The sequence below is a fragment of the Centropristis striata genome, chromosome 19 (assembly GCF_030273125.1).
Source record: "Centropristis striata isolate RG_2023a ecotype Rhode Island chromosome 19, C.striata_1.0, whole genome shotgun sequence".
In the NCBI taxonomy this organism is placed as follows: domain Eukaryota; kingdom Metazoa; phylum Chordata; class Actinopteri; order Perciformes; family Serranidae; genus Centropristis; species Centropristis striata.
Genome location: NC_081535.1, coordinates 24,074,712 through 24,101,855, shown reverse-complemented (window position 1 = coordinate 24,101,855; position 27,144 = coordinate 24,074,712). Strand labels below are relative to the sequence as shown.

At 39.6% G+C, this 27,144-nt stretch overlaps 1 protein-coding gene across 2 annotated transcripts in view; it reads right to left on the bottom strand.

The window, feature by feature from the left end:
* chd1 (chromodomain helicase DNA binding protein 1) overlaps positions 1-25,661 on the bottom strand; it is a 31,816-nt gene extending 6,155 nt beyond the window's left edge. The window contains exons 1-33 of one of the 2 annotated variants that reach the window (XM_059357573.1): positions 25,195-25,661; positions 22,888-23,003; positions 22,197-22,404; positions 21,528-21,641; positions 21,150-21,346; positions 20,770-21,044; positions 20,289-20,514; positions 18,980-19,080; positions 18,690-18,868; positions 17,561-17,685; positions 15,872-16,088; positions 15,615-15,704; positions 15,265-15,455; positions 12,471-12,659; positions 11,411-11,573; positions 10,623-10,775; positions 10,422-10,493; positions 10,177-10,326; positions 8,614-8,762; positions 8,314-8,410; positions 8,125-8,220; positions 6,474-6,650; positions 6,161-6,321; positions 5,979-6,020; positions 5,762-5,895; positions 3,771-3,909; positions 3,522-3,672; positions 2,381-2,503; positions 2,101-2,244; positions 1,728-2,009; positions 1,447-1,578; positions 289-467; positions 71-170 (exon numbers count right to left, since the gene is read on the bottom strand). In XM_059357573.1, the coding sequence (XP_059213556.1) occupies positions 71-170; positions 289-467; positions 1,447-1,578; positions 1,728-2,009; positions 2,101-2,244; positions 2,381-2,503; positions 3,522-3,672; positions 3,771-3,909; positions 5,762-5,895; positions 5,979-6,020; positions 6,161-6,321; positions 6,474-6,650; positions 8,125-8,220; positions 8,314-8,410; positions 8,614-8,762; positions 10,177-10,326; positions 10,422-10,493; positions 10,623-10,775; positions 11,411-11,573; positions 12,471-12,659; positions 15,265-15,455; positions 15,615-15,704; positions 15,872-16,088; positions 17,561-17,685; positions 18,690-18,868; positions 18,980-19,080; positions 20,289-20,514; positions 20,770-21,044; positions 21,150-21,346; positions 21,528-21,641; positions 22,197-22,404; positions 22,888-22,940 (4,809 nt within the window). In that variant the 5' untranslated portion in view covers positions 22,941-23,003; positions 25,195-25,661. Of the gene's footprint in view, positions 1-70; positions 171-288; positions 468-1,446; positions 1,579-1,727; positions 2,010-2,100; positions 2,245-2,380; positions 2,504-3,521; positions 3,673-3,770; positions 3,910-5,761; positions 5,896-5,978; positions 6,021-6,160; positions 6,322-6,473; positions 6,651-8,124; positions 8,221-8,313; positions 8,411-8,613; positions 8,763-10,176; positions 10,327-10,421; positions 10,494-10,622; positions 10,776-11,410; positions 11,574-12,470; positions 12,660-15,264; positions 15,456-15,614; positions 15,705-15,871; positions 16,089-17,560; positions 17,686-18,689; positions 18,869-18,979; positions 19,081-20,288; positions 20,515-20,769; positions 21,045-21,149; positions 21,347-21,527; positions 21,642-22,196; positions 22,405-22,887; positions 23,004-24,900; positions 25,042-25,194 lie in introns of those variants that run through there. The other variant, XM_059357574.1, reaches the window with a different exon arrangement.
* Positions 25,662-27,144: the final 1,483 nt, after the last annotated feature.

Here is a 27,144-nt window from a genome sequence, read left to right as displayed (position 1 = left end):
AAGAATCAGTGTCAGTGAAGGATGTCATGCTGTAATCCAAATCAAGAATTGCTAGAGGCACTTCACATACCTGGGCGTTCTCTTGTCTTTTCTTGATTGCATGCTTATATAGTTTATGTAGTTTTCTGGCATCAAACTCAGTGAATTTGGAAACAAATATCCACAGGTTTCTGTAAAGACAAACACCAGCAGCTTAATATCTGAGCAATAACTCAAACAATCTGACAGTTAACCGGGTTCAATCTGCATTGATGCTCTGCTTGGCTTTGTGTGTATGTGTGTACTTACTTTCTCCACTGTTTGATCTGGTCAGGATTTGAATACTCCTTCAGACACTCAGTGATGTGATCCCCGATCTTTATGAGACACTGTCTTGTATGTTCGAGCTGCTCCCGCTCCGACAGCCCTTTCTCTGGTCTGTCCAGCTGCTTCAGCGCTGCTTTCACCGGCCGCATCCTCTCCTTACACTGCAACATTCAAACTAAAGTCAACTCCAATCCACAACTTCATTCAATCATTCAGACACAACATGTTCTCACCTCATCTTTGTCTGTTTAAATGATGCGGCTGGGTGATTCTCATGAACATGCTACAGCTCATAGCAAAAATCCAAGAGCATTGAATACATATTTTCTTTGACCCTTTATAACATAAAATCTGAAGTCACTGTTTAATATGAATTTATAATCTATTTTAAAAGTTAAGGTATTTTCAGACATTTTTAGAGACACTGAGCAAAATTCATTACCGTACCACATTTAAAATAAAATAAAAAGGAGGTTTTTTTCTTCTCTCTTTTTTTTCCTTGGCAAGCACTTAAATATGCTCAAGGGTAGCGGGTATCACCAAAAGGTATTTCATTTCATTTCAAATATACACATATTTTAATGCAAACAACTATCATTAACGTAACATTTAACCATTTTTTTCTCATCAATTTTTATTACGATTTTGTTCTTTATACATTGTTAAAAACCATTATGTTTGATTATATTCTGTTAAATTATACATTTTTAAACAAATGTATATTTTTATAAAATTTATCAAATATTTATTGTATACAAGTGTGGGGAAACCGTGACATTTTTATCTTGATGCATTACAGTAATGAATTTGTGAAACAAAAACATGTTTAAAAATATAGAAAACATTTTTTTAACACAAAACAATGAATTGTGCCTCATCATGGCTATATTGTTCATTCATATAAAAGTGAAATATATTTAGTCTGATGAAGTATGTCCTTATCCGGGGCCGGGTCGCGGGGACAGCAGGTTAAGCAGGGCATGGATGGATGGAAGTATGTCCTTATAATATTCACAGACATAACTTAGACTGGCTTCATGAGAATCACCCGGCTACTCCTTTAGTCACTGTACACCATATAATACACATGTAAACTAACTAAGGTTTCTTTGTGAATATTTAGTAATCAGTGAAACATACCACACTGAAGGTCCTCTGGTCCAGTTCTTCAGACTCCTCAGACACTGGCACATTGTCTCCACTTGCTGTTATATGAACCGGCATATCAGAGGCTTTCTTTGTTCGCTCTCGTACCTCAGACTTTACTTCATTCTGATGAAAGCAATTTCAAAATTAATTCCTGACAAAAGACTCATCTTTTTTTCCTAATCTAATTTATGCTGACAACATTAAACATAATTGTCCAATCATTTAGTGAATCAAGGTACATGAATATTTCACACAAAGAATTATTATTTCACCTTTTCATTACACTCCTCTTGTTTATGTACTGCCTCCAGAAGCTTTGTTTCTTTTTTCTCTTTTGGCTCCTTTGTCTCTTTAGTGTCCGAACTTTCTTCCTTCTCCTTTTTGACTTCTTTTTTTATCTCCTTTTCTTTGACCTCCCTCTCCCCTGATGAAGAAACTTCCTCCTGCTCAGGGTCGTCGTCGTCGTCCTCCTCCTCCTCCTCCTCCTCCTCCTTCACCACCACCACCCTGTCTGCTCGGCCCCGTCTGCTCGCTGCCTTCACTGATGGGACCTCCTGAAAAAGGTCAAAATACTTGACGCATCAGCTCCAAACTGAAAACAGTAAACATATATTTCATGCTGAAGCAAAGAAGTGCAAGTGGTACCTTTTCCTCCTCAATGTCATCCTCATCATCTGATCTCTTGTCCGAAGGGGGATCTGAGGAGGCGCTCTTCAGCACCTCTTCGGTCTTAGCTGGCTTCAGAGTTTTGCTCTTTTTACTTCTTGGCTTCCTCTTCCGTGAATTGGCCTGCAAGCATACAAAGAGACATGGTAGATTCCGATATGTACATACACACATATCAAATGAAAGCATTTACAACACACAAGCGTTCTGGTTGGTGATGCAGAAGAAGCTTGATGTGTAGAGCTACTGTGAGACTTACTGTCCCTGCTTGTTTCTGGGCTTCTTTTTTGGCCAGGTCCTTGCTTAGCAACTTGATGAGGTAGTCTGCTCTGGTCTGGAGCTGTTTGGCCTGTGGCTTCTTGTCAGGGTCGTCTGGAAGGAGCTATCAACAATGGACACGGTAAACACCTTCATAAATAACTGCACACAATGACATCACACACTTACATATGCTTGCCTTTGCTTCTCTATTGATATTTGGAAGGAATAAATATGCACAAAATATCACACAAATATTTTTAGGCAAATCTATCTGGCTGGCCTGCACAAATATACAGGTGAATAAAGGAAACACTTCATCATACGTGTCATATTAGGAACAAGGCTGTAGGACAATATACACACAGAGATGAGAAATTTATCTCACACATTAGCCGTGTTTCGACTAGGGGGGGAAAGTGGCCACTGGGAAAGTCTCAGGCCACACCCTCTCAAAAGTCCACTCACTCTGCGTGTCTCCACTACAAGTTAGCCCCCAGAGGGATTTAGAGACTCTGGAGGTGACGTATGGTTTTCGCCATCCCTAACTGTGCACAACATCAGCACCTGAAAGCAGCATGGCTAATTATGCACAGAGTCTCCGCTGATCATAAACATAGTGATTGTGAGTTAACGACATCACTAACTGTGCACAGAGTATCTGGTGCTTGTTGTAAACAAACAGAGATCGCTAAGTGAACACCTCCTGCAGCAGCAGCACATACACACTGTACTGCTACAGAGCTAACTGTAGCCAACTGCCGCCAACGGTGGCTCTTCTTAACAAGCCGACTCCTTCTTACTCTTCTTAAGGAGCCGCTAACGAGCCTCTTGAAAAATAGTCCTAAGGGGGTCTGAAAAGTTGCTAAATTTTTTGTCTGCTTTTACAAATGGCGTGTGTTGTTGCCCTGTAGAGTACTACGTCACATCCCGCTTAGCGATCTATCCAATCAGTAACCAGGCTGTTTTCAGGGGAGACCCTGCTCTTCAACAGGGACTAAAAGAGTCCCGACAAAAGCCGGCTCTGGACTGCTTGTATTCAAATTAGGGGCATTTCGGCAAGTGAGACCTGCCTCGTTCCAGGTATTGTTTGGGCATCGTCTGGTAGTGGAAACAGCCCTATATGGTGAGCCTGAACTCACCTTATGTGTGAGATTGAGGTCTGGATCCATCTTGATCATCTCCCAGCTGCCATAACCGTACTCATAGATTCCTATGAGGAGGCTTGAGTCGTCCTCCTTCCCCCACTCAATGTCAAAGTGTGCTGCCTTCGAGTGGCATGGAATCATATACCTTTAAATAAGAAAGACATTTAAATATATTTATTCATGACAAACTTAGTAAAGGTTGCTTGATAAGAAAAAAAGTATGGAGTGTATGGGGAACCTTACTTCTTTCTCTCCTCAGGATCAGCAGGAATGGCCTTGTGAAGTGGAGCCAGTTCTTCCTCATGGGAGATAACGAGCTTGGCATTCACCTGGACCCCAGAGATCCTAAACGTTGGGCCCTTCACCTTTCCTCTTCTGCCCCCTGAAGATCAACAATAAAGAACTTCCATGTTTCATACTTTGAGCCAGAAAAGCTGCCAAACACAGCACTTGAGAAATCTTTCACTTCACTACGGATTATAGGCCTACTGCTATGAGTACCAACCAGTTTATTTGCTGTCTGGGAAACAGCAACACTGCCAGGGTTCCCACTCTTTTCCAGGGATCATTTACATTTTCTAGCAATTGTTAGAGACATAACCAGGAATAACATTTAGATGTTTTAATGTCACTACTTTTACTACCATCTCCTTTTAAGGTTGTTTTTTAATTTGTTTAAATGCAGTTTTAATATTATTGAGTATGCTTGAAAAAGCGCACCATATACCATTCACTAAAAAGGTATCAATCAATTGACCGGCTCGGCCATGACAAGTGTGCTATGACTGTTCTAAGGGTTTCGGCAAACGGATTTCAAATTATTTGGCAAAAACACGCCAAGAAATCCCCCCAATGTTACTCTATGGAGAGGCTAGAGTGATGACATCATCGCTAGGATGCAGAGGGAGAGAAAAATTTGTCAAAGGCCGCAAAAAGAAGGGAAAATTTCTGGAGGAAAGCAGAGGTACCAGTTTCTTCTGATCGCTCTAAAAAAACATTTCTTCATTTTTCTTCACAAAACACATATGTTAACGTTCAGGAAGAACTCAGGATGCTCAAAGCGAAGTCGGATCAATCATAAAAGCCAAAGTTTGGCCAAAGAAAATGCTTTCTGTTCGAGGGGTACTCTCTACACCTGTTTTCCGTTCTTTTCCACTGGCTTCATAGCAGCAGTTGATTGCTCTGCTCTGATTGGTGGATGCCACCTGGCCCTGGTTGCTTGGCTACCAAAGCACCCCCCCCGATTCAGTCTGCATTGTGGATTAGATCACAATGCACTACTTTCATTAACCATGTGGCAGGTGCCAATTTCCAACCCTATATTAGGGTGTTGAACATGACTTTCCATCTTGAGGGCATCTCCCGTGCCCCAAGAGCGCTCTCTTCTGGTGTTCCTGTGCAAATACTTCTTTAACCGGCCTGTTTTGTGTCCTACTTTTTTTTTTAGATATACCAACCTGTTCAAGAGCAGTAACAAAGTTACGGTGTGCAAGCACAATTAACTCGCCACAGACAGCATGGTATACAGTGAAATACAGAGCTTTCCCTGGCGATGATCATCGGTGTGTGAACTTATTTGGCAAGGGCTTGAATGTAGTGTTTATATGTAAAGTGCCGCACTCTTCAAGTCATTTATTTAAAAAAAAAAAGGGCTTTTTTCCCCCTTCAAAGTGACACTCGCACCTTTTCTGTTAGAAATCATTATATATTGAATAAATTTGAAGACATCCCTTTGGGCTAGGAGAAATGATAACTTATGAATTTGACAATTATCTGATTGACTAAATTGATTAATTATAAATGTATGAAAAACATTTGATAAAATAATCGTATGCTTCAGTGCGACTAATGTATTCTTTTATGTTGCAGAAATTCTTGCATATAAAATGTTATACTCTAAATCTCTAATGATTAACTCATCTTGAACCTCACAACTCACTAGACAATTCTTCCACAACATTGGTCATTTAAAAAGAGAGTGTACAGTTTAATTTAAAACTTGCAAAACACTTTTTTGCATGTAATCTAGCCTGAATGTAGGCTACAGGCCACTCTCACATATTCCCTGTTAGGCTGTGGCACTACAGCATGCAGCAATATCCTGTGATGCAATGCGAGCAACAACTGATGATTGACTAACTGTTGCAGCTCTAGTAAAAGCAAATGAACATATACAAAGAAAACATTCCCATCATGCGTAAATGGAATCTTTAATGAGTATAAAGTTTAATTACCTGAAGTCTTCTCTGGTCCGCAGGGGTTTTCTCGCAGTGTTCTAACACAGCCATTGTGAACCGTCTCTGCCAGTCGCTTCAGGTCATGTTCAGATTTATCCACAAGTTCAGCATCACGAGCAATAGCATCCAATCTGAGAGATGAAGGTATGTTGAGCATACTATGTGCCATGTTGTAGTCTTAATCGTTAAAACATTAAAATTTGATGCAGCTTACCTTTCCAGTGGTCCTCCAAACTTTTTGTAACTCTTGACAAACCTATAAGTAGTTCATGGAGATGGAAACAGGAAAATGTGAGGAGGAGGAGATAGTGACAATAGGAAATCATATGTATAAATTATGACTTCAATTTATATTGCACTTTTCAAGTAACCCCCAAAAATATTTATACTAGTCACCTCCGGATCTCAGCATCGCTGAAGCCCTTGATATTTTCTCGTGGAATGGTACGAGGCCGTCCTCGTTTCTTTGGCCTTTTTCGATCTGAGGGCGAGTCGCTGTCAGACCCAGAGTACCTCCTGTTTCTGCTCTGCCGGCCCTCGCTGGAGTTAAAGCTGATCTGTTATCACAAACACAGAAAGTTGCCTGAAAGTTCATTAACAACCCAAAACACGTAGTAGCACTGAATAGCACACGGATCCTAGAGACTATTTTTTCCAGAAAGAAAAATTAAATCTAAAGTCCTTATATTTGGCATGACTGCTTGTGTACCTGTTTGGCACAATTCCTCATGCGTGGCAGCAAGTAGATTTCCTCCAGCTCCTTCTGTCTCTCCTCCTCCTCCATCCTCCTCCTCTGCTCCTCAGGAATGATGTCGTCCCAACTCCGCTGGCTACGCTCAGAGTCGATGTCTAAATCCTCATCGTCCATCATGGAGAAGTTGGCCACCTGCACAGGTCAGAAACAACTGTGAAGAGCCTCTTGATTCCACATTTCTCCATTTATCACACTTATCTGAACTATTTTACTGTAAACATAGGTGACCCATCTCATGTTCTTGCTCTCCATCAGCATTACAAAAAATAGTAGGTGTTCGATTCCTTTAACTCCAAATATCGAGATTCTCTGGACGGTCTCCATCACTGCACACACACTGGACTGGGACAAATGGTGCCTTCAAATCGGGTCATGTTCAGAAGAGAGCAAAAGCCTCCCTTTGGTATTCACAACATCACAAGTGGACATTAAAAACTCATGAGTTGAGACATGTTTGCTCAAGTTTTTAGAAATGGCAAAGGGCAAAGATGTTGATTTTTTGGTGTATGATAAGTTAAAAATAGGGCCGGGACTCGATTAAAAAAATTAATCTAATTAATTAGAGGCTTTGTAATTAATTAAATCGCATTTTAATCGCATATTTGACCTGAGAACAGTGAGAAGTAATTTTTTTCACATGGATTTTTAGTATACCATTGAATAATGACTGAATACATAAGCTTAAACAACAAAAATATTGTTTATTTTTGTTCAAGTCCAACAGACCAGTGCAATTTTTGCCATTAAGTGTAGCAATAGCATATTTAGAAATATAGTACATTTCAGAAATTCAGGTAGCCTATAGGTAGGTAGACCTTCTGTAAACTATAATACTTTTTTTTTTAAAAGTAAAACACAATCCACGCTAGCTACCACACTAGCCGCTAGCTGCTATATGTTTTGAATTGAGGTGATACTTGAGGCTGGATGTGCTGTGGTGATATGTGAATTCCTTGTTGCATAGCAACACAACCATGCTCTTATCGACGCTTCCATCCGTTGGTTTTTTGTAACAAAATGTCCCATCATCCACAGGGCCAACCAAAGCGCTCTCATCAGCTTCTTCCTTCATGTTCACTGTGTGGTTTGTTGTTGTCTGAACTCATGAACGCTAGTTGGTGCTCCAGTATAATCGGTCCGCCTGAAACTCATCCAGTGAGAACCGTTCCGCGGTGCAAAAATAAGTGCGATTTAATGCGTCAATTTTTTTAATGCGTTCATTGTTGTGTAATTAATTCATCTTAATTAACGTGTTAAAGTCCCGGCCCTAGTTAAAAATATTGTAATTTTAGTCATAGTTTCCTAATTTAACAGTATGTATGAGGAAAATGTTTGCTGTGGCCTAGCAACTGAGTTTTCACACTTGAAATACTTGTGTGTACATGCCTTCCCATATCTCAACCAAGATTCATGAATTAATTTGAAGGCAGCAAGAGACACCACAACCTCGTTGATGAGCCACATCCCACCACGCCACTGGTTCAGCTCAGAGATTTCTTGTAATCTGGTGCTCTTGTGTGACATGCAGTAATTCTAAATGTGGTGTATATAGACCCTTTTAGGGCTGGTGGCCCAAGGTGATTTCAATTAAAGTTAAACTCTATACCTTGAACTGAGAGAGCAGTTCTTCTCCCACTGTGGAGGGCCCGGGGTCATTATCTCTGGTCTCAGCTCTTTTGAGGATCTCATCAATGTCCATTTCCTACAAAGCAGAAAAGCAATGACATGCTACTCCAATGTATTTCAAACAAAAAATTTGATTTGTCTGTGCGTTATACAAAACATAAGTACATACCATAGGCTCCTGCTCCTCACCCTCTGGCTCTTTGAAAAGCTCCTCAGCACCGAACTTCAGGATGGAAGACAGCTCCTCCTTATTGAATGGTGCTGAACTGTATGTAATAAAACACACTAAAGTGAGATAACAGAAAAGTGTCGCGGTATGCTTTAAAAGATATCTCTCGATTTTATTTTTAGGGATTTAAAAAAAAAACTGCACTCATCTGTCAATAACAAGGTGGATTTAATTAAAGTTCAAGTCAATTTTAGTTCAAGAGGGACAAAGTTAAAAGGAGAAAGGGTAGGTGTTGCTTGCCTGGAGGGAGCAGCACCGGTATGGAGGACAGTTTTCCCTGTAGTGTCCATTCTCTGGATGACAAGGTGGTCCAGCACCATTTTCTTTTTTGCCCTCTCAATGATTTCCTCCTCCACTGAGCTCTTTGTGACCAGACGGTAGATGTTCACCTGCAAACAGTGTGAGATACAGTTTACTTTGTGTAACAATGGAATAGTAAACATGTTCTGGCAGTGCTTTTGGATAAAGTAGATCATTTATATCAACTAGGGTTACAAAGTTGATGAGCTTGTTCGGGATCAACCAGTTATAGGCCTGGCTTATCATCAGCCTTGCATCAGCTACTTGTTGCATGAATATCGTCATAGAGTCAACAGCGCTTCTTCTTGCAATGTTAACCAAACAATTATTTCCATCTGTAATAAGCTGACATTGCTGATAACATTCGTCATTTTCTTTTTTGGGGTATTTATTTTTATTGTTTTCATAACAGAAAAATATATACAAATTAGAAATAGTTGGTGGAGCTACACAGAACCGTGCAGAGTTTTTGACATGAGAAACAAAACAAGGGTATAAAATAAATGGCACAGCAACAGAATAGCTCTAATTCAGTTTTTAGACATGTAATCGAGAAAAGGTTGCCAGATTTTTAAAAAGATATCCTCTTTAGCATATATAATGTACCTGATTTTCTCCAAGTGTAATACATTTCCCAGCTCTCTCAACCACATTTCAAATGTAGGAGCCCTTTCAGATTTCCAAGACTGTAAAATTAACTTTCTGGATAGAAATGTTGAAAGGGAGATAGCCATAGCTTCACAACTACTTTTGACACCATCTGGATTGGCCACCCTGAACAACACGGTGAATGGGTCTTGGTTACATGGATGATTAAGGGCCTTAGTGAAGAACTCAAACAATGAGCCCCAGAATGGTTGTAGTTTATGACATGACAGGAATAAGTAGGACAGTGTTCCCTCTTCACTCGACACCTAATACATTGGGGTGAGACACCCGGAAATATTTTCTGCAATCTGGAGGGAGAATAGTGTAGTCTATGTACTACCTGGAATTGTATCAAATTATGTCTTGCATTGATTGAGCTACCATGGAATTAATATTCTTGATACAATTCTCCCATATCTCAACTGAAATTTCCCTATCCAATTCTCTCCCCCAAGCCTCTTTAAATGTGTCCGACAATGTGTTTTTCACATTCTGTATGATTCCATAGAGTTTAGATATTGCCCCTCTCGTATATGGTTTGATTTGAAAAAACTGTCTAATGCTACGTGCTGAGGTTTACGTTCGTATTGTGGAACATGAGTTCTCGATCGTCATTTTCTAACTCGAGTAAAGCAGTTATCGTAAATACTGAAAAAAAAATTCTAGTCACTGTTTCATAATTTCAGTGTTCAATGGCCAACTAATGTCAGGCATTTATTGCGAAGCACGAGAGCTTAGTATATCTACTGTCTACTCCATGTTGCCTTCTGTAGGCAACAGCTGTCATACTGCCACAAAATACATTACAACAAACAAAGTAAAAATGGGTCGAGGCTCATGACAGTTGTGGCTTACCTGTCTTTTCTGTCCGATCCTGTGGGCTCTTGCCTGGGCCTGGAGATCATTCTGGGGGTTCCAGTCTGAGTCAAAGATGACCACGGTGTCAGCTGAGGCCAGATTGATACCCAGACCACCTGCACGTGTTGATAGCAAGAAGCAGAAATCCTGGGCGCACAAATGAAGGAGAACTTCATGTTAAAGTCCTAGTATATTCAAATACCGTCCAATGTCATTTACTGTACACACAACAGAAAACGTACCTCTGAGCCCTCAGCATTAAAATGATCCAGTGCCTGCTTCCTCATCTCCCCTTTGATGGAGCCATCTAGTCTCTACACAAAGATACAACATTTCAAATTCAGAAATTTAGAGCAGAAACATAGTTCGCTTTTGTGGAGCATATGTAAACTGAATGTAAACTCAGTATTTCCAATTGTTCTGTAAGAACAGCATGAACATACCTGAAAGAGGAACTGTCGGCTCCTCAGGTAATCAGCCAGGATATCGAGCATCCGTACCATCTGGGAGAAGATGAGAACTCTGTGGCCTCGCTCCTTCAAACGCACCAACAGCTTGTCCAACAGAACCAATTTCCCACTGCTGCGGATTAGATGCTGTTGGAGAAAAAGAAGGTCACTGATCTATCCTCTAAAAGAAATATTATGGATCAATAAAAAATTGTATACTGCTGGTGTTAACTACACACATCGAGTGATTTGTTCCAAGAATAGGAACCAATCAGGCTCTTCTTCTGCAGATACAAATATATTCAAGCCTTCTCCATCATCCAAACATACAACCGCATAACACAGACAGACACTTTTCTGTGACCTCATGCACAGAATTCAATAATAGTATTGTCTGAAATTAAAGCAGCTTCATGAAAGTTATATATATATATATCTCAATGTGTTCACAATTTGTTTATCTCATCCCGGAATGGCCAAGATAAAAAGATTCAGTTAGTGCAGATTTGATACAAATGTAACAACAGCACAGCATCAATCTGTTCGTCAAAATAGCAGAAGATAACTGTACATTCATGTTTAAACATGTAAAAAGTTCCATTAGCAAGGTGAGAACCAGCAAAGTTTTGGCCACGTCCGACCAAAACATTACTTTATTTCTGAAGGATCATAAAGGACATAATGGCAGGCAAGACAAAAAAAATTGTTTTCCCCTTTCTCACAACACCACAAACAGATTTGGAAAATCTCCAACTCCAAAAAAATCTGTGCTTTTAACAGACCTGTAAGGCTTCAGCTCTGTTGAGGAACTCGTTGTCCTCCGGGGGCTTGATAAGGTAACAGTGGTTACAACATTTTTTGAGCTCCATCATGATGTTCAGGAAGCCTGACGTGCTGCCTTTGGTACCTTTACTCAGAGCCTTGTAGTTCCTGGTCAGGATCCATCTGATCGATCACACAGACACACACAGACACACACCAAGGTTATTATAGTAAATGAAAATTAACGAAATAACGAAAACTAGAATTGAAAAAAACATTTTAGTTTGAAATAAAAATAAGAACGAGAGTTTTTATAAAAAAAATAACTAATTGGAACTGTATTTTGTGGTTACAAAACTAACTAAAACTAACTAAAATTACAGTGAAAATGTCCTTCGTTTTCATCTTTGTCAACTTTTTTCATACATACACCTTTTTGGTTGATATGAAATCTATTTCATCGATCTGGTTTTATGACTTAATAAACTTATTGGGGCTGAGGTGGATCAGACAAAGGAAATTAAGGAAACATTTGTGACTTTTAAAAAAAATCTGGCACCCAACAAATACCCCATTACAAAAAAACTAAAACTGATAAAAACTAAACTAAAACTAAGCATTTTCAAAAAATAAAAACTAATTTAAACTAGCAAACTCACTTCCTAAACTTTCTAGCAGCAAAATTAGATTAACAATTTCTTCAGATGTACAATATCCCTGATCCCCCTACATTTTAATAAGGCACAAGGTAAACTGATGTAGAAAATACATCATATATCAACATATTTTTTTATCATTCATTAACTATCATGTTACTCACTAAATGACCTGAGATGAACCGTCTGTGCTCTTGTTGTTGTTGTAAAAGAAAGCAGCATCAGATATTAGTGATCAATCAAAACTCATCTCTTCAGAATTGCTTTAATGCGTGATCAATGTTTTCTTTTTACTATATATTTTTAGTTTTAACTAATTGATAATTTCAGATGTTGTAAATTGTATTTGAGTACTATGAAATGCAATTTAAAAATAAAATGTGTTATTATAATAATGATTGATTTTAAAAGGTAGTGCTCTTACTTGTAATACTGTTTTTGGATAGCACTCATCTCCACTCTGAGGATCTGCTCCACTTTAGCAGGAAGAGATTTCTCAACATCCTTCTTGACTCGGCGTAGTAAAAAAGGTTCCAGCTCTTTGTGCAGACTGGCGTAGCCCGAGTCTCTGCCCTTACCATGCGCCTCCTCAAACTGCTCCCAAGAGTGGAACCTAGAGAAATGAGACATACAGCACACATCAGTTTTGGTGGAGCATTACACGTTTCATTATTCTTACTTTGTACAAAGTGTTTTTCCAATCATAAGGCAATTGATATTCATATATTGGAAAACCACTTTGTATAGACTTTTAATATGCCGTTTTATTGTATAAAAATCAGTTCAGTAAGGAAAACAAACTGGGCATTTCTTGAGTAGAAAAAATTAATAATCAAATGCAATAAACAAGGGAAACACAGTTGTACTGCATGAGAAAAACTACATTCAAAATGGATTTTGCCTCAAAATGGGATTAACATTAAAGGACTTGTAATGTAAAGGGGTGACTCGTCTGTACCAAAAGAACCCATTTTCATTCAGAGAAAACTCTAGGTCCATGTCCCCCCCCCCCCCCCCGAAAATGTCCCTGGCAGTTACGAACTTAGGACTGCCATTTAAGATTAAGATTTTCTTTATTAGTCCCAACAGGAAAATTTCCAGAGTTCCAGCAGCAACAAACAAAAATAAAATAAAAATTTAGGAACAATTCACCCCCTTCCCAAAAAGATATCATGACATGGTTGGTAACAATGGATTACTTGGCCTCTAATTTAATTAAATGCCATTATATATAAATTCTCTGAAAGAAGAAAGTCAGCAAAAAAGTTCCAATGTTCCGCAAGCACTAAAGGGTTAACCTCTTCAACTCCTTGAGGACGCTTGTGTCCTCGGCTGACTTTATGGCTTTCAGGCGATGTAGCAGGCTCAGTTTTAATATCACAGTGAAGGAATTGATATCTGATTAAACTGGAACAGATGAAAGACCTAAGGAAAAATGTGTTCTGTGGGTACCCATGTGTATCCTCTTTACATACATGGTACATTTTCAAATCAGCATGGATTTTTCTACAGTGGTCCTAAAAGTCTTGGTGTCTTAATGTGGTATTCTGCAGGGATTTGACAAGTATTTATAATATCTCAAAAAGAAAACAAATGAAATGAAAGTCTTCATTTGCTGAATCTGAGCCTCAGAAGCCAATCAGTGGGCAGGATTCAGTCATGTGATGATCACATGATCTCCCACACGCAGTGTGTGAGAGAAAACACCATGATGGATAGTCTCACATGGAGGAAATAGGAATCTCACGTCTCAGAAATGACTTCACCAGATGATTTAGTGGCGAGACGTGTCTGCCTCACTAGCCTAGAAATGACATCCGTCAAAATAACATTATTTGCAAGATATGCTGAAAAACTGCGGCTGTAAAGAGCAGCTCAACGACAATCTGTTCCACCACTTGGGAACGAACCACACGAAAGAGTATGAATGTGTGAAACATTGGGACTCCACATCCACAAGCACAACTACAGTTAAAGAAAAGTTGAGTAAATCTGCACAACACACTCAGCAAACCCTCCCTGAGTCATTCAGCAGACACGTACCATATGAGAAATCTAATGTTTACCCATTTAATGCACTTTCCGATATATTCATTTAGTAGTGGCAGCCCACAGCGGGGAAGAGTAGATGAAACACTGCCGTCAAACACTAGATATGTCGTGACAACTGCTACAGTGCGAGCACTCCGTTAGTATTACTCTAGTTTCTTTCTCCACTTGTTTTCCACTTTTTGCCTCAAAATAAAAGCAAACACATGTAGCTTTGAAAATAAGAGCACATGGATATGAGACTGTCAAAATATGTTGCCTTAAATAAAACAGAACCCTTATTCTCTTTTACAATAATTCATTAAACTATGCAATGATTAAGATGGAATAGAGACATTAGAATTTATGAGGGGCACCTAAAAAAATAAAAGAATCCCCTATTCTGAAGTAGCAGAGGGTATAATATAGCAGTGGCGGGTCACTGCTACCAAATGAGTATAGTGGAAACTCCAGAACCTCAGCTCCCAATGTTGATGCGCACAGAGTTTGCTGTGTGTGGCTCCCTTTGCGGTGTTTAGGACGGTGCTGCTGCTGGCACTTTGCGGCGGATGGTTCGAAAATGTAATACCTCCTCAAATGACGTTTATTACTTTTTAATGGCCTTATGTTTGGCTAATTTAACTTTCTACCTTTTAATACCTTTTAATACCTTTTAAACCCCAGTGGCTACCCTGTGCAAGAAGAGGAAGAGGGAGTGAGATGGCAGTTTATTGTGGTTTATAAAGAGACTTAATACCGTTAGATACATTTATGAGTCAGCTGTCACTTTCAAAAAATAAAAATCCATACTCATAATCTTAAATCCATACTCATATGATCCCTGTCTCCCTCTTTATTCATTCCATCAAGGTTTTCAAAAATGGCAGCCAATAACAAGGCGCTGTGATGAATATAATTAAAGTAAAGATGTTTCCCTTTTTGGTTGCAGAAAAAAGGATCCAGCAAGACAACAACCTGTGTTTGTGTTACACTGAACTTGATGCACAGCAGTTTTACGCAGTGTTACTATGACAATCGCGTAAGAATCCTACCTACACTGAGGGGGGACTATCTGCAGCTGAAAACAAAATTTCGAAAAATACCTGGTACCACAAGTTGACCCAAGCTGTACAAAGCATTAGAAATTCAGGACAAGTTAGTATTTAAGCATAATAGTTGATATGACCTACTTCTCTGGCATAATGAAGTGCAGCAGGGACCAAAGCTCTTTCAGAGAGTTCTGCAGCGGCGTTCCTGTAATCAGAAGCCTGTGATTGGACTTGAAGTCAATCATGGTCTTGTAGAGGAGGGAGTCATCGTTTTTCAGTCTGTGTGCCTCATCCACACCGATGAAGGCCCAGTTAACACTGCCCAAAAATGACTGGAGACACATACATGTTATTAGTTTTACATGTGCAATGTTATACTGCACAGATTTAGAACCAACAGGGTTTCCTAACCTTTGAAATGTGCGTTAAATACATTGTTCAGTCAAGTGATAAATAACAGCAACAGCAGATTAAGGGCAGTAGCTGCTTACCTTGTCTTTGAGAAGAATCTCATATGTTGTGAGAAGGATGTTAAATTTCAGTCTCTTGTTATGGACATGCATCCACTCATGTGTCCTGATCTATTAAATAAGAAGACAGGGGAAAAGGAAACATGAAAACTGTGAAGACAGTCCTTAGTAAACTGATGCCTTTTCTGCTTGTATTCATACATCTTAATCTTAGGAAATTGTAAAAAATATCATGGTAGAAAGTGATTGTCCCCCTACAGGTGTCTGAACCATCATACCATGTTCCTGCTGCTGATGTCTCCCAGGTAGACCACAACATTCATCTGAGGTGTCCAGAGGTGGATTTCTCTCTGCCAAGAGGTTAGTGTAGAGAGGGGCACAACCAGCAAAAAGGGTCCATACAACTGGTGCTCGTTAAACATGTAGTTCAGGAAGCCGATTGTCTGGATGGTCTTCCCTAAACCCATTTCATCAGCAAGAATACAGCTGTTTCCTCTATGAATGAAGACAGGGCAAAAGAGAGAAACAAAAAAAACTCAGATTAAGGGCCTGCAACACACTGCTGAGTGATGGCCAGTAGGGCTGCACAATAAATCTAATTTTAATCGTGATCACGATTTTGGCTGCCAAGATTAAATTATCCTCGGTGGTATTTCCATTTTAAAATACGGCTCTCCTGCATATCTAATCAAGCACTTTCTACACCAGTAGTCCACCAACCACCAGGGGGCGAACGCATAGGTAAGGTTTCATGTAGCTGCCTAAATAAATAACGAGCAAGCGATAAGCAGGATGTGATGTAGTACTCAACGCCACAACAACACGCGACATTTGTAAAAGCTGGCGAAGCAGTGTTGACAATTTAGCAAGTTTGTTGCTATATTTAGCAACTTTTCAGACGCCCTTAGCAACAATTTTTTTTAAAAAGCGACTGGCGACCAATCCAGCGACTTTTTCTGCTGTTATTGGAGACTTTTGGAGACTCGTTCTTACTCTTAACGGGGGACGGAGGCTCGTTAAGAAGAGTAAGAACGAGTCGAAGCGGCACAGTCCTCCTGCAGCAGTCTCTCCCAGCTGCAGAGCCGGAGGGGATGTTAACCCCTTAGCATCCAGTCTGCAAATTGCTAACAGGCTAACAGTTAGCTCTGTAGCAGTACAGTGTGTATGTGCTGCTGCTGCAGGAGGTGTTCACTTAGCGATCTCTGTTTGTTTACAACAAGCTCCAGACACTCTGTACACACACTAAAAACTGTTCCTATTGTTTGTTTAAAAGTAGTGCTATAAAAATACAGATGATTTCCTTAATATGATGAATAATCATGATTAATAATTGTGATTACAATATTGATCCAAATATTTGTGATTATCATTTTGGCCATAATCGTGCAGCCCTAACAGCCAGGGCTCAAAATATGCATATGCTCATAAGTGTAAATAAAATTGGAGCTGTGCACATAATTTCCACTAATACATGCACCGGTGCACCTTAAATGGTACAGAAAATACGTTGTATGGGGCTACCAAGTCTCCCACATCAGCTGTCACATACACACGACAATTTTGTCATGTTGTCACACAGTGAAAAACAAATTTAGAAGTACTAATATTGTGACATGGAAAGAGGAAACCGAGAGCCCACAAACAAACAACATAGAACACAGTGCAACAGCAGCACCATGTAAAGACTGCAGTCAAGCCAGACACACTGTGATGAAATAAGTTTTAATTGGATATTTAACTTTGGTTTCAGGAACAAATACACCAAACAGGGGAGTAAATGAGGTAGGTGCAAGTAAAAACATTTGGTGCATGTCATTTTAAAAATCCCACGTACACAGCATTTCAAGCCCCAGTGATGGTGCTTTGTTGGGATCCAGGAAATGCTGGATTACTATGATATCGCCCCCACCCCCCAATTACAAAATGGACATTCAAAACACAAGGATAAAGTATTGCTTAAATCATACTTGCACCAGGAGTGGGCCATCCAGTTTAAACTGTCCAGCTGGTAGTCTCGGAGCTCCAGTCCATCACCTCCTATGTAAGTTGGCTGTTTCTTCATAGGCGCGAACCTGGGTCTCTGTTTGAGCACCTGCAGGAAAGAACAGGTGAGTTCAGTGATTAAGTCTAAACTCACGGACACAGAAGAGCTCACACCAAACTAGACTAAATTCAAAACGCATTACAAACATACTGCCGCTGCCAACAGAGCCTACACTGCAAAAAAGGTGTGTCTAAAAACAAGATAAAAACAGGGAAATGATCTTGCTGCATGGACAGATAATTTCATTTGATGAGATTTCTTAAATAAAGATTGTTAAATCTAGAAATAAGCATGTTGAACGCTTAAAAGAATAAATTAACTCTTAAAACAAGATAAATTATCTAACTCTTTTATATCTAAAGTTTTTTTATCTTGTAAGAAATAAATAATTGTCAGAGCACTCTGCTCGAGCCAGTTCATCGCTGCTTGCAGCTTTCAGCTTTAATTTCTTGTTTTAAGAGTTAATGTATTATTTTAAACGTACAACATGCTTATTTCTAGATTTAACAATCTTAATTTAAGAAATCTTGTCAAGTGAAATTATCTGTCCATGCAGCAAGATAATTTCCCTCAGATTTAATGTTTTTATCTCGTTTTTAGACACACCTTTTTTGCAGTGAAGGGGTGTAATGATACATCTTTCCCTCCACCTCTGCTACAGCCTCTGAAATATGGAAAGTTACCCGAGGATGCAGCATCCTCAAAAAACTGTATCATGGCAGACTGGGATTTCAGCAAATATCCTATAGTTTTCTTGAGAATCAATATATCATAATACACTGTACTTCAAAGTGGGGGTCCTGACTCAAAGAGAAAAATTCTAAAAGAAAATATGTTTACCGATAACATTACTGGCAGAAATGACAAGGAATGTTTATAGCAAAAGACTGATTATTCATTTTTAATAAATAAGGAAATTGTTAAAAAGCTGTTTGTTTGATTTTTTAAATTTACATCATAATGTAGAGGTTACTTTAAACCATGTTGTAACAGTGGGGTCCCCAATGCTAAATGTGTGTCCTTGGCATGGCAGAGTTTGGGAACTGCATTACCTTGCAGTCTCTGGATGGAATGGTCTTAGACTGATTTCTGCTCATGTAGTCATCGATGCATTTCTGGAACTTTTTGGAAATCAGAGCACCATCTTCCCAGCTGCACTCCGAGTATGGTAAACCCTGCCACTTGCAAAGGTAGTCTGGGTAACCAGCCGCTGACTTCTGGTTTGAATGCCCTGCTCAAAGGATTTTAGGGACATATTTGGTTAGACAAATTTAGTGACGTCAAATTTATTCAGAGTAAAATGCTTCATACAAACAAGGGATACAGTGTGTAAAAAGCGCACCTATGATTCGCTCTACAAGCTGGTACTGAGAGTGCAGGTCATCCATCAATTCTTCCTGACAATTGAAATACTCTATATCCTCTGGTGAAGCCGCCTTTAACCTGGGGAAAGGACAAAAAGCATTAGATAATAAGCAAATGCCTGTATCCATTTCTAATCTGCACAAGATGATGACCGGTTTAAAGTGGAAATAAATGCTCAGGAAACACTACAGGACCAAATGTGATTAACATCTTAACCAATGTCATCACTAACAAGGGGCTGAGGGCTAGAGAGAGGATAAGTCCCCCATTCCGGTATCCTTCATGAGACCTTATATTGGGGAAAAAAGTGCTGCAGCCAACAGCAAGAGACAAATAATTTATATTAGTTTTTGATTACTTTGTTAGCCAAAGCCCAGGTATCAGTGCCGTGACTGAAACGTTCAGGTGCAATTCGAAGGGATTCAAAGAATTAAAAAGAAGTCTCTCGCCACAATCTACCATACATTTCTTTTTTACCAAATAAGGTCCCATGGTCGTCCCTCAGAAGGGGAGAGACTAGGCCATTCCATTTTTATTTACAAAGAGGTTCATGGGGTCTTGTGGCATGGTGGTAACGTCAATGAGTTACAATGCCAGTCATACTGAATATAAGCTCAATTGGACGACTGGCCACTAAGGCTACGTTAACATGATGACGGTCTGAACAGAAGACGCAAAAGTGGCGTTGTGTCTTCACTTTGTATTCCGCATTTAGAAGAGCGTTTTCAGGAGGAAATCTGCATGCATACGGTGACACAAAAGTGTGTGTGTGTGTACATATCCTGTACATTTGGTGGAAAGACTCCTGGAAGTTTATTAGAGCTGCCAGAGCAGCTTGAAGGTCCCATGCATGGAAATAATCCCACATGTTTGTTTATTTCCCTGTACTGGAGCATGTATGTGACGTAAACGTGTACGTGACGTGAGCAGATCTGAGTTTTATTGTCTTGGCAGTGTAGACGGACACGCTACGGCGGAGCGGATTACAGTTTTACACTCTGGAGGGTGGCTTTAGATTTTTGTGTTTTTAAGCCCCAAAAACGCCGTCACCGTCTAAATGAAAAACACTTCCCATAAAATATTTTTGTCGTTTTTACCCGCAAGCGTCCTCGTGTAAACGGGGCCTAAGACTTTGATTACTTTTGTCTGTTATGTAGTTTTTCACCAGATTTGTCCTGTTCAGTAGAGGAGGGGGGCAGCTTTCCTGTATGTAAAACGGTTTGTAATATTGTGATCAAGTTTAATGAAGTAAAAGCTCTTTGTTTAAAAAAAAAAAAAGCTCTCACCATCTCTTTTTGTCCTGGTCTTTCTTCTTGAAATTGTCCAGTTTCTTCATGCCCTTAACGTTCTGTAACTTGAGTGTTTCCTCCGTCTCCCATGTGTTGTGGATATGAGCCCAGTTCTTCCACTTTATCAAATACTGGATCTCACCCGCCTCTTTGTTGGAACTGAAGTTGGCATTGGGGTCGCCGTCTGCTTCTACAGCGTATACAGTGGTTACACTTCCTGTTGCTGTTTGGGAAAAAAATAAAGCAAAAAAATAAAAATACATTTTTTCTGTATTCATCCTTAGAGCGGGGTTAAAATATTGTTTTTGTTCTGAAGGTGAACTGTACAGAGAAACAGAATGTTCAAGCTGTGATTGTTACAAAGTTCTAAGCAGTCTTCCTGGTAAATCCTGTCTTCCTAACACAGACAATGCATACCTGGATAAATACCTGTCCATAGTCACAGTTCAACCATTAATCTCAGCACCATGTTCCTTACCTCTTTTCCTTCCTATCCTGCAGTCCATCACTCTCTCCAGTGTTTCAAACTCGTCTTCCTCAGGCTGTGGGACATCTTCACCCAGAACTTCCACCAGGTCATCTGAATCAGTCTTCAGCTCCTCGTCCTCCTTATAGCTGATGTTGACTGTGGCCTGCCGCCGCGGCCCCGCTGAGGCCACTTTCTTGTAGTTATCGTTCTCATCCTCAGAAGAAGAACAATTCTGGGATTTCTTTCTTTGAGTGTTGCTTTTCTTCCCATTTCGAAAATTCATCCTGAGATATGACAACAAAAAAAAAGCCAAATTCTCAGTTGCCATATTGAGTGACTATTACAAAAGTGTAAAAAAGTATTTATCCAGGAATCTATTAAGGACTTACTTGGTTGGAGGCTTTCTGCTTTTGATCTTGTGACTAGGCTCATAGTCTGATGCTGTTTCGTCACTGTTGTTTTCTGCTGACGAGTCCGATCCAGAACCACTTCCAGATCCAGAACCAGATGCAGAGTCAGAGGATCCTGAATTTCTTCTTTTTTTGGATTCACTTGATGAGTCCGATCCATCGCTGCTTGACGAGTCCTAAAAGAGATCAAAGATAGAAAGGTCACGTGTAATCAGATTCAAGACAATGAATCTCAATTCTGTGTCCATCACCAAATACAGACGGTCCAGTTAAGTAAAGTAATGACATCTTCTAATTGTGTTGATTAGTTTCCAGTACAACAGCACAGAAAAAGTGTATTGGAGATGCAAAACAAACCTCATCAGATCCACTATTTGAAGAGCCTTGTCTCTGCTGCTGCTGCTGTTGTTGTTGTTTCCTGAGCATAGCAGATCTTTGCACTGCAAGGATACTTGGGTTGGACTTCCAGAACTGCAATCAATGAGTGAAGTAGAGTACAAAACACAAAAATGTGTTAACAGTTTAAAAAGCTTTCACATGACAAGAGTTGATCACCGTGTTAAACACCCCAAAAGAACCATGTAGCTAAAACCTAAATAACACTAAATGTGAGAGTTTACTAATCCTTTGTGAAATGTGATATAAAATATTATATGAAAACTCTACCAAGACAGTATATTTTATGTTCAACGTGATTAACTTTTGTTTTTGTAACTATACACTCTGAATTTGCACGCATTCCTTTTATATTCATGTTTTAGTGTCCCAACTTTTTTGAATCATGGTTGAAGGTCAAAGGTCAAACCATATGAACTCTATCTACATTAGATGTCGTGTTGCTACAGAGATAAAAGGAAAGGTTGAGTCCATTTTGATGCAGATTATATAACAGCTGCTTTCTAGGTAACACCTAATGATTGAGTATTTTCTTGTCAGAATAATTAATCCACATTTTTCCACATGCCCAGTTCAAGTAAAAGATAGGAGCCCATCTATGCAAAGTTCTTTGTAATTGCATTACTTTACCTCAGCTCCATCGATGTTTGACTTATTTGGCGGTTCCATCTTCTCCTTTGATTTCTCTGTGTCAGAGTCTGACGGACTACCAGAGTCCGAGCCACTACCTGAGTCACTGCTCCCTGATTGGCTGCTGCTGCTGGAGGAGCTGGAACTGGAGCCTGAGGCAGACCCTGATGCTGAGCCCGATCCAGAACCGGATTCATCATCGGAATTACTTTTTATCACACATGAAGAGATAATAATAAAAGCACATATGTGGACATTAGTAATTTATACATGAATAATCAACAAAGCAAATCAGTTACACAAACTGGACTCTTTTAAAACATAACTTTATTAACATTAATTCTGGCTTTGTGCACGGATAAACATGTTGGCACATGGACACTTAAAGGAAAACTTTACCGATTTTTGTGCAAGTATTGCATGCTTACAGCTTATCTATTTAGACAATGATAGATTGCTTTATCATTTATTTCAATGAGACAACTTTGGAAGGGATGAATGGTATAAAATAAAGGTTAATCTTGCACAATGCAACCCAACGCATCTGTGAGATATGAAAGTATTCTGCTCCAGCTTAATGTGTAAACACAACGGTGCAATATACAGTTACTATTATCATTATATAATCAACTGTGTCATCAGATATGACACTTCAACAAAAAGAAAAGATTTTGATGATCAGTTGATTTACCTTGATTCTCCACTGCTGTTGCTTACACTTTCATCCTCACTGCGTTCCGCCATGTTGAAGTCCAAAATATAGACTTCCCCCTGACAATTTGTTGTATTATATTCCACGTTGTTAACCTATACAGAAGATACACATTAACAATATTAGAAATACTGTCTGGGAAATGCTTAGATTGTGTGTACATCAAAGCTGACTAATTCCAAAAACATTAAACATTCCTTGCAGTATGTAAAAAGATGATCTAATAAACCTGTGCTTGTCAAAATCCGGCATAACATGGCAAAGAAACACACTTCAGGTACAAATCTTCATGCTTTTAAATGCATTTGCAGCTCTGTATCTCCTCTAGGCTTGATTACTGTAACAGCCTGCTCATCGGTTTATCCAACAAACACCTTTAGAAACTTCAATTCATTCAGAACTGTGCTGCCCGAACTCTGATGAAAACTCGCAAATACGACCACACCACCCCCATTCTTCAGAACCTACACTGGCTTCCCATAACCTCAAGAATTCAATACAAGATTGCCCTCATCACCCACATTTGCATCGAGAGCAACGCCCCGCAATACCTCAAAGACCTCCTTAGCCCTCACTCATCCACCCGTAACCTCCAGTCCCAAGTATAAACCTCCTCCATCAGCCCCGCACACGACTCGGCACCATGGGAGACGGAGCCTTCTGCTCCGCTGCCTCCTACATCTGGAACTCCTCCCCTGAACATCTACCACAACCCCAGTCTGACACAAAAGGGCTTAAAACTTTTTTGTTCAGGCAGGCATCTTTAGGTTGTCCCTAGATGTTTTTATTATTGTCTCTGCACCATAATCTCCTCCATTAGCTGTTTTCTTAATGTACTTTATTACCTGTGTTTTATTTATCTACTGCTGATTTGATCGTGTGTGATATTGCTCTTGGTCTTGTTTATTTTGTTTCTGGTTTCTATAGCACTTTGAGATTTCTTTATGAAAAGTGCTTTACAAATAAAATGTATTATTATTATTATTATTATATTATTATTATTATTGAATAACAGCCCTGGCCAACTTTAGCTACAGCATCCAAGTTCAACCAATCAACTGTCCTTGTGAAGCTGTCAATACACTTGCACAATTATACTTTAACGATAATACAAGTTAATAGTCATATATGGTTTAAGAATGGTTACCCGTCTCCATTGTTAACCTAAGCACTTGGTTTAGGAATAGATCATGTTGAAGGAGAACAGAAGGAGATGTGCGGATGTCTGCAGCTACATTACTGTTAACTTGGCTGTATTTGTTCCTCACCGCAGAGGCCTATCAGGCCTGCAGCAGCAACAGCGTGTTTCAACATCCACACAAAGATCCACGGCCACTCCAATCACTACAATAACCACGTTAACCTTAGCCAAGCCCCAAACACGTTTTATAGTAACCGGTCATGTGTCATACTTGTAGGTGTAGTCTTCATGTAGCCAGTTAGGCTTGTAGCTAACTAGCCAGCTAACACCGGCTAATGAGGCTAAATTGGCTAACGCTTGGCGGGGTACAAGACTAATGTATGCACACACTTTTTATTCAGATCACACAACAACCACTATTATCCTAATACCATCGCCGGTTTTATAAATGCTGCCCACTTTATTGGGACAGGATAATAAGTGCCCCCTATGTATAATCAGTTAGTGTTTGCTAACTTTAGCTCGTGTGTGTTGTGCTAGTATTATGACACACCAGACAAGACTAGTAAAACAATAAAAGCACCAGTCGGCGTTAGAATTCTACCAAATGTTCCACAATCCAGTGGGATCAAAGGTGAATACAGTGCCATGTATTTTCTGTTTTACATGGATGTGATTATGTTAATGATGTGGTGATAAGGTTAGCCCATACAGAGTTTACTGAGGTTGCCAAGGAAAGCAGCGTTAGCTCACGTTATGAAGCACGAGGCTAGCACGGAAGCTAACAAATGAGAAAACTTTGCGCTAGCGGTAGTTGGTAGTTGGTGTTAGCAGGGGCCGCTGGAGGTTACCTTCCCGGTTGGAGCCCATATTGAGTCATCAGCAGTCAACAATATTTACCAATGCAAATATTTATGCAAGCAGTGAACCAGAGTGAAGTGCTAAGCCATATTAGTATTCATTATTAAAAGCCACAAAGCCAAATGAGCTAACCTAACTTCAGCCTCTTCCATCTTGTTTTCATTCCGCTCACTTCTCGCGGCTTTTACCACATCAACATGCAGCCTTAGCTCACTTTACTTTACTCTCTGACAACTAGGGAACAAGTAACACCACACAGCATGTAACCTGGGTTTTTTTATTACCTGACAAACTCCAATGAACTCGGTGCTTAAATCCGCCTTTCCACTCCAGAGCTTCTTTCTTCTTTTATTTAACTAGCGAGCTAGCAGCTGCGATAGCTAGCGCTAGCTACCTGACGCTAGCAGCTATCTCCCAGTGAGGGAGAGCAGCCCTGGACGCTTCAGCTCGGTGGAGTTTTTCTAATGTTAATGGTCCTCTCCCTCCAAAAATAAGTACTTCCCCTTTCCCGATTTAGATGTAAGCAAAGTCAAGTGCTCGTTGGTCAAACTGCGATTGTAGAAAGCTTCATTTCAAGCCGACAACCGGCCTCCGCCATGACGCCGTAGGTTCACTTCACTAGGAAACCCCGACGGTGACGTCACGACTGTGCGCCTCTTGACACTGCATCAGCAGCGAACATCTGGCAGCGATACAGGTACACAACAATACTTCTACAGAGCACATTAACACATGGAATAATACAATGATATTAAGACAATCCCACAATTCCTGTAAGATGTTTTTTTATTTTGTGTGCACACAAGTTAGATCATCTTAAATTAAAACAAATATCACATTTAGAGTCTCCTTTGATAGTCTATGTATACTTCAGTCCCAATAGACCAGGGGTCGGCAACCTTTACTAACAAAAGAGCCATTGTCTGCCAAAATAGGAGAAAACAGTCGGAATGGAGCCACAAACCTTATTTTGAGTCTTAGAATGGACATAAAACTAAGTCTAGATTAACATTAATAATAGGTCATAATGAGCATTTATTCATATGATTTTGTCAGAATGCAGATGAGAGGCTGGAAACCGAAGAAATATCTCAGGAGAGCAAGGAAAACTCAACTTGAAGTTGGCTAAATTTAGAGGTTAAGGTGCCGGCCAGAGCTATGATGCACATATTAGTGGACTAAAATGTTTTTAAAACATTTTAACTGCCATTATAATATACACATTTTTACATTTGAAGAATACAAAATGCTTTGGGCCTACACCAATGCTAAATTAAATTTAAAATGTAAAGAAATAAACATTTCATTTTGCCACAGGGAGCCACTGAGGACAGCCTGAAGTGTGGCTCTGGAGCCTCAGATTGCCTACCCGTGCAATAGGACAAGGGAGATGGTGGCGAGCTATTGGGAATGGGGGTAGCTATTGGAAGAAATGTGTTACATCAAGTTATTGAGCCTATTAAAGCAGGGGCAGTACTAGGATTTGATGAAATCCTCCCCTGAACATCTACCACAACCCCAGTCTGACACAAAAGGGCTTAAAACTTTTTTCATATCATATCATATATATATATATATATATATGATATATGTGTGTGTGTGTGTAACAAGGCTAATTGTGAAGAAGTAATGCAAATAAGAGAATAATTATTTAGTTGTGATTTTTGTATTGTAATTAACCAAAATCTGTATAGTTCTTACCTGACATGTTATTCTTACTTAGTCTGCTTGTGGAATGTTTTACATTAAGCTCCTGTAACCCACGTCATTTTTGTGTGTCTGTCTACTGTATATATATAATATATATTGGGCTGTCGCGCTGACCTCTCTCCTTTTGTCACTGTTAATGGGAGAGGTAAGCTGCATTTTTGCTTGTGTATGTTCGCTAACCTTAAATCAACCGTTATACTTTAATGTTCTATAATATACTTTTGTACATTTGCGTAGGAGCTGGAGTTGAGGGCTAGACTGACTGGAGATTGTTTTTATATATTATATTATGATATTGTTTTTTATATGTATTACATATATATAAAACCAATCACATGCCAGCAACTCAATGCATTAAGCATTAAAGCATGTAGACATGGCGAAGACGACCTTTTGAAGTTAAAAGTGAGCATCAGAATGGGGAAGAAAGTGATTTAAGTGACTTTGAAGTGGCATGGCTGTTGGTGCCAGACGGGCTGTTCTCAGTGTTTAGAAAAAAACTGCTGAACTACTGGCATTTTCAT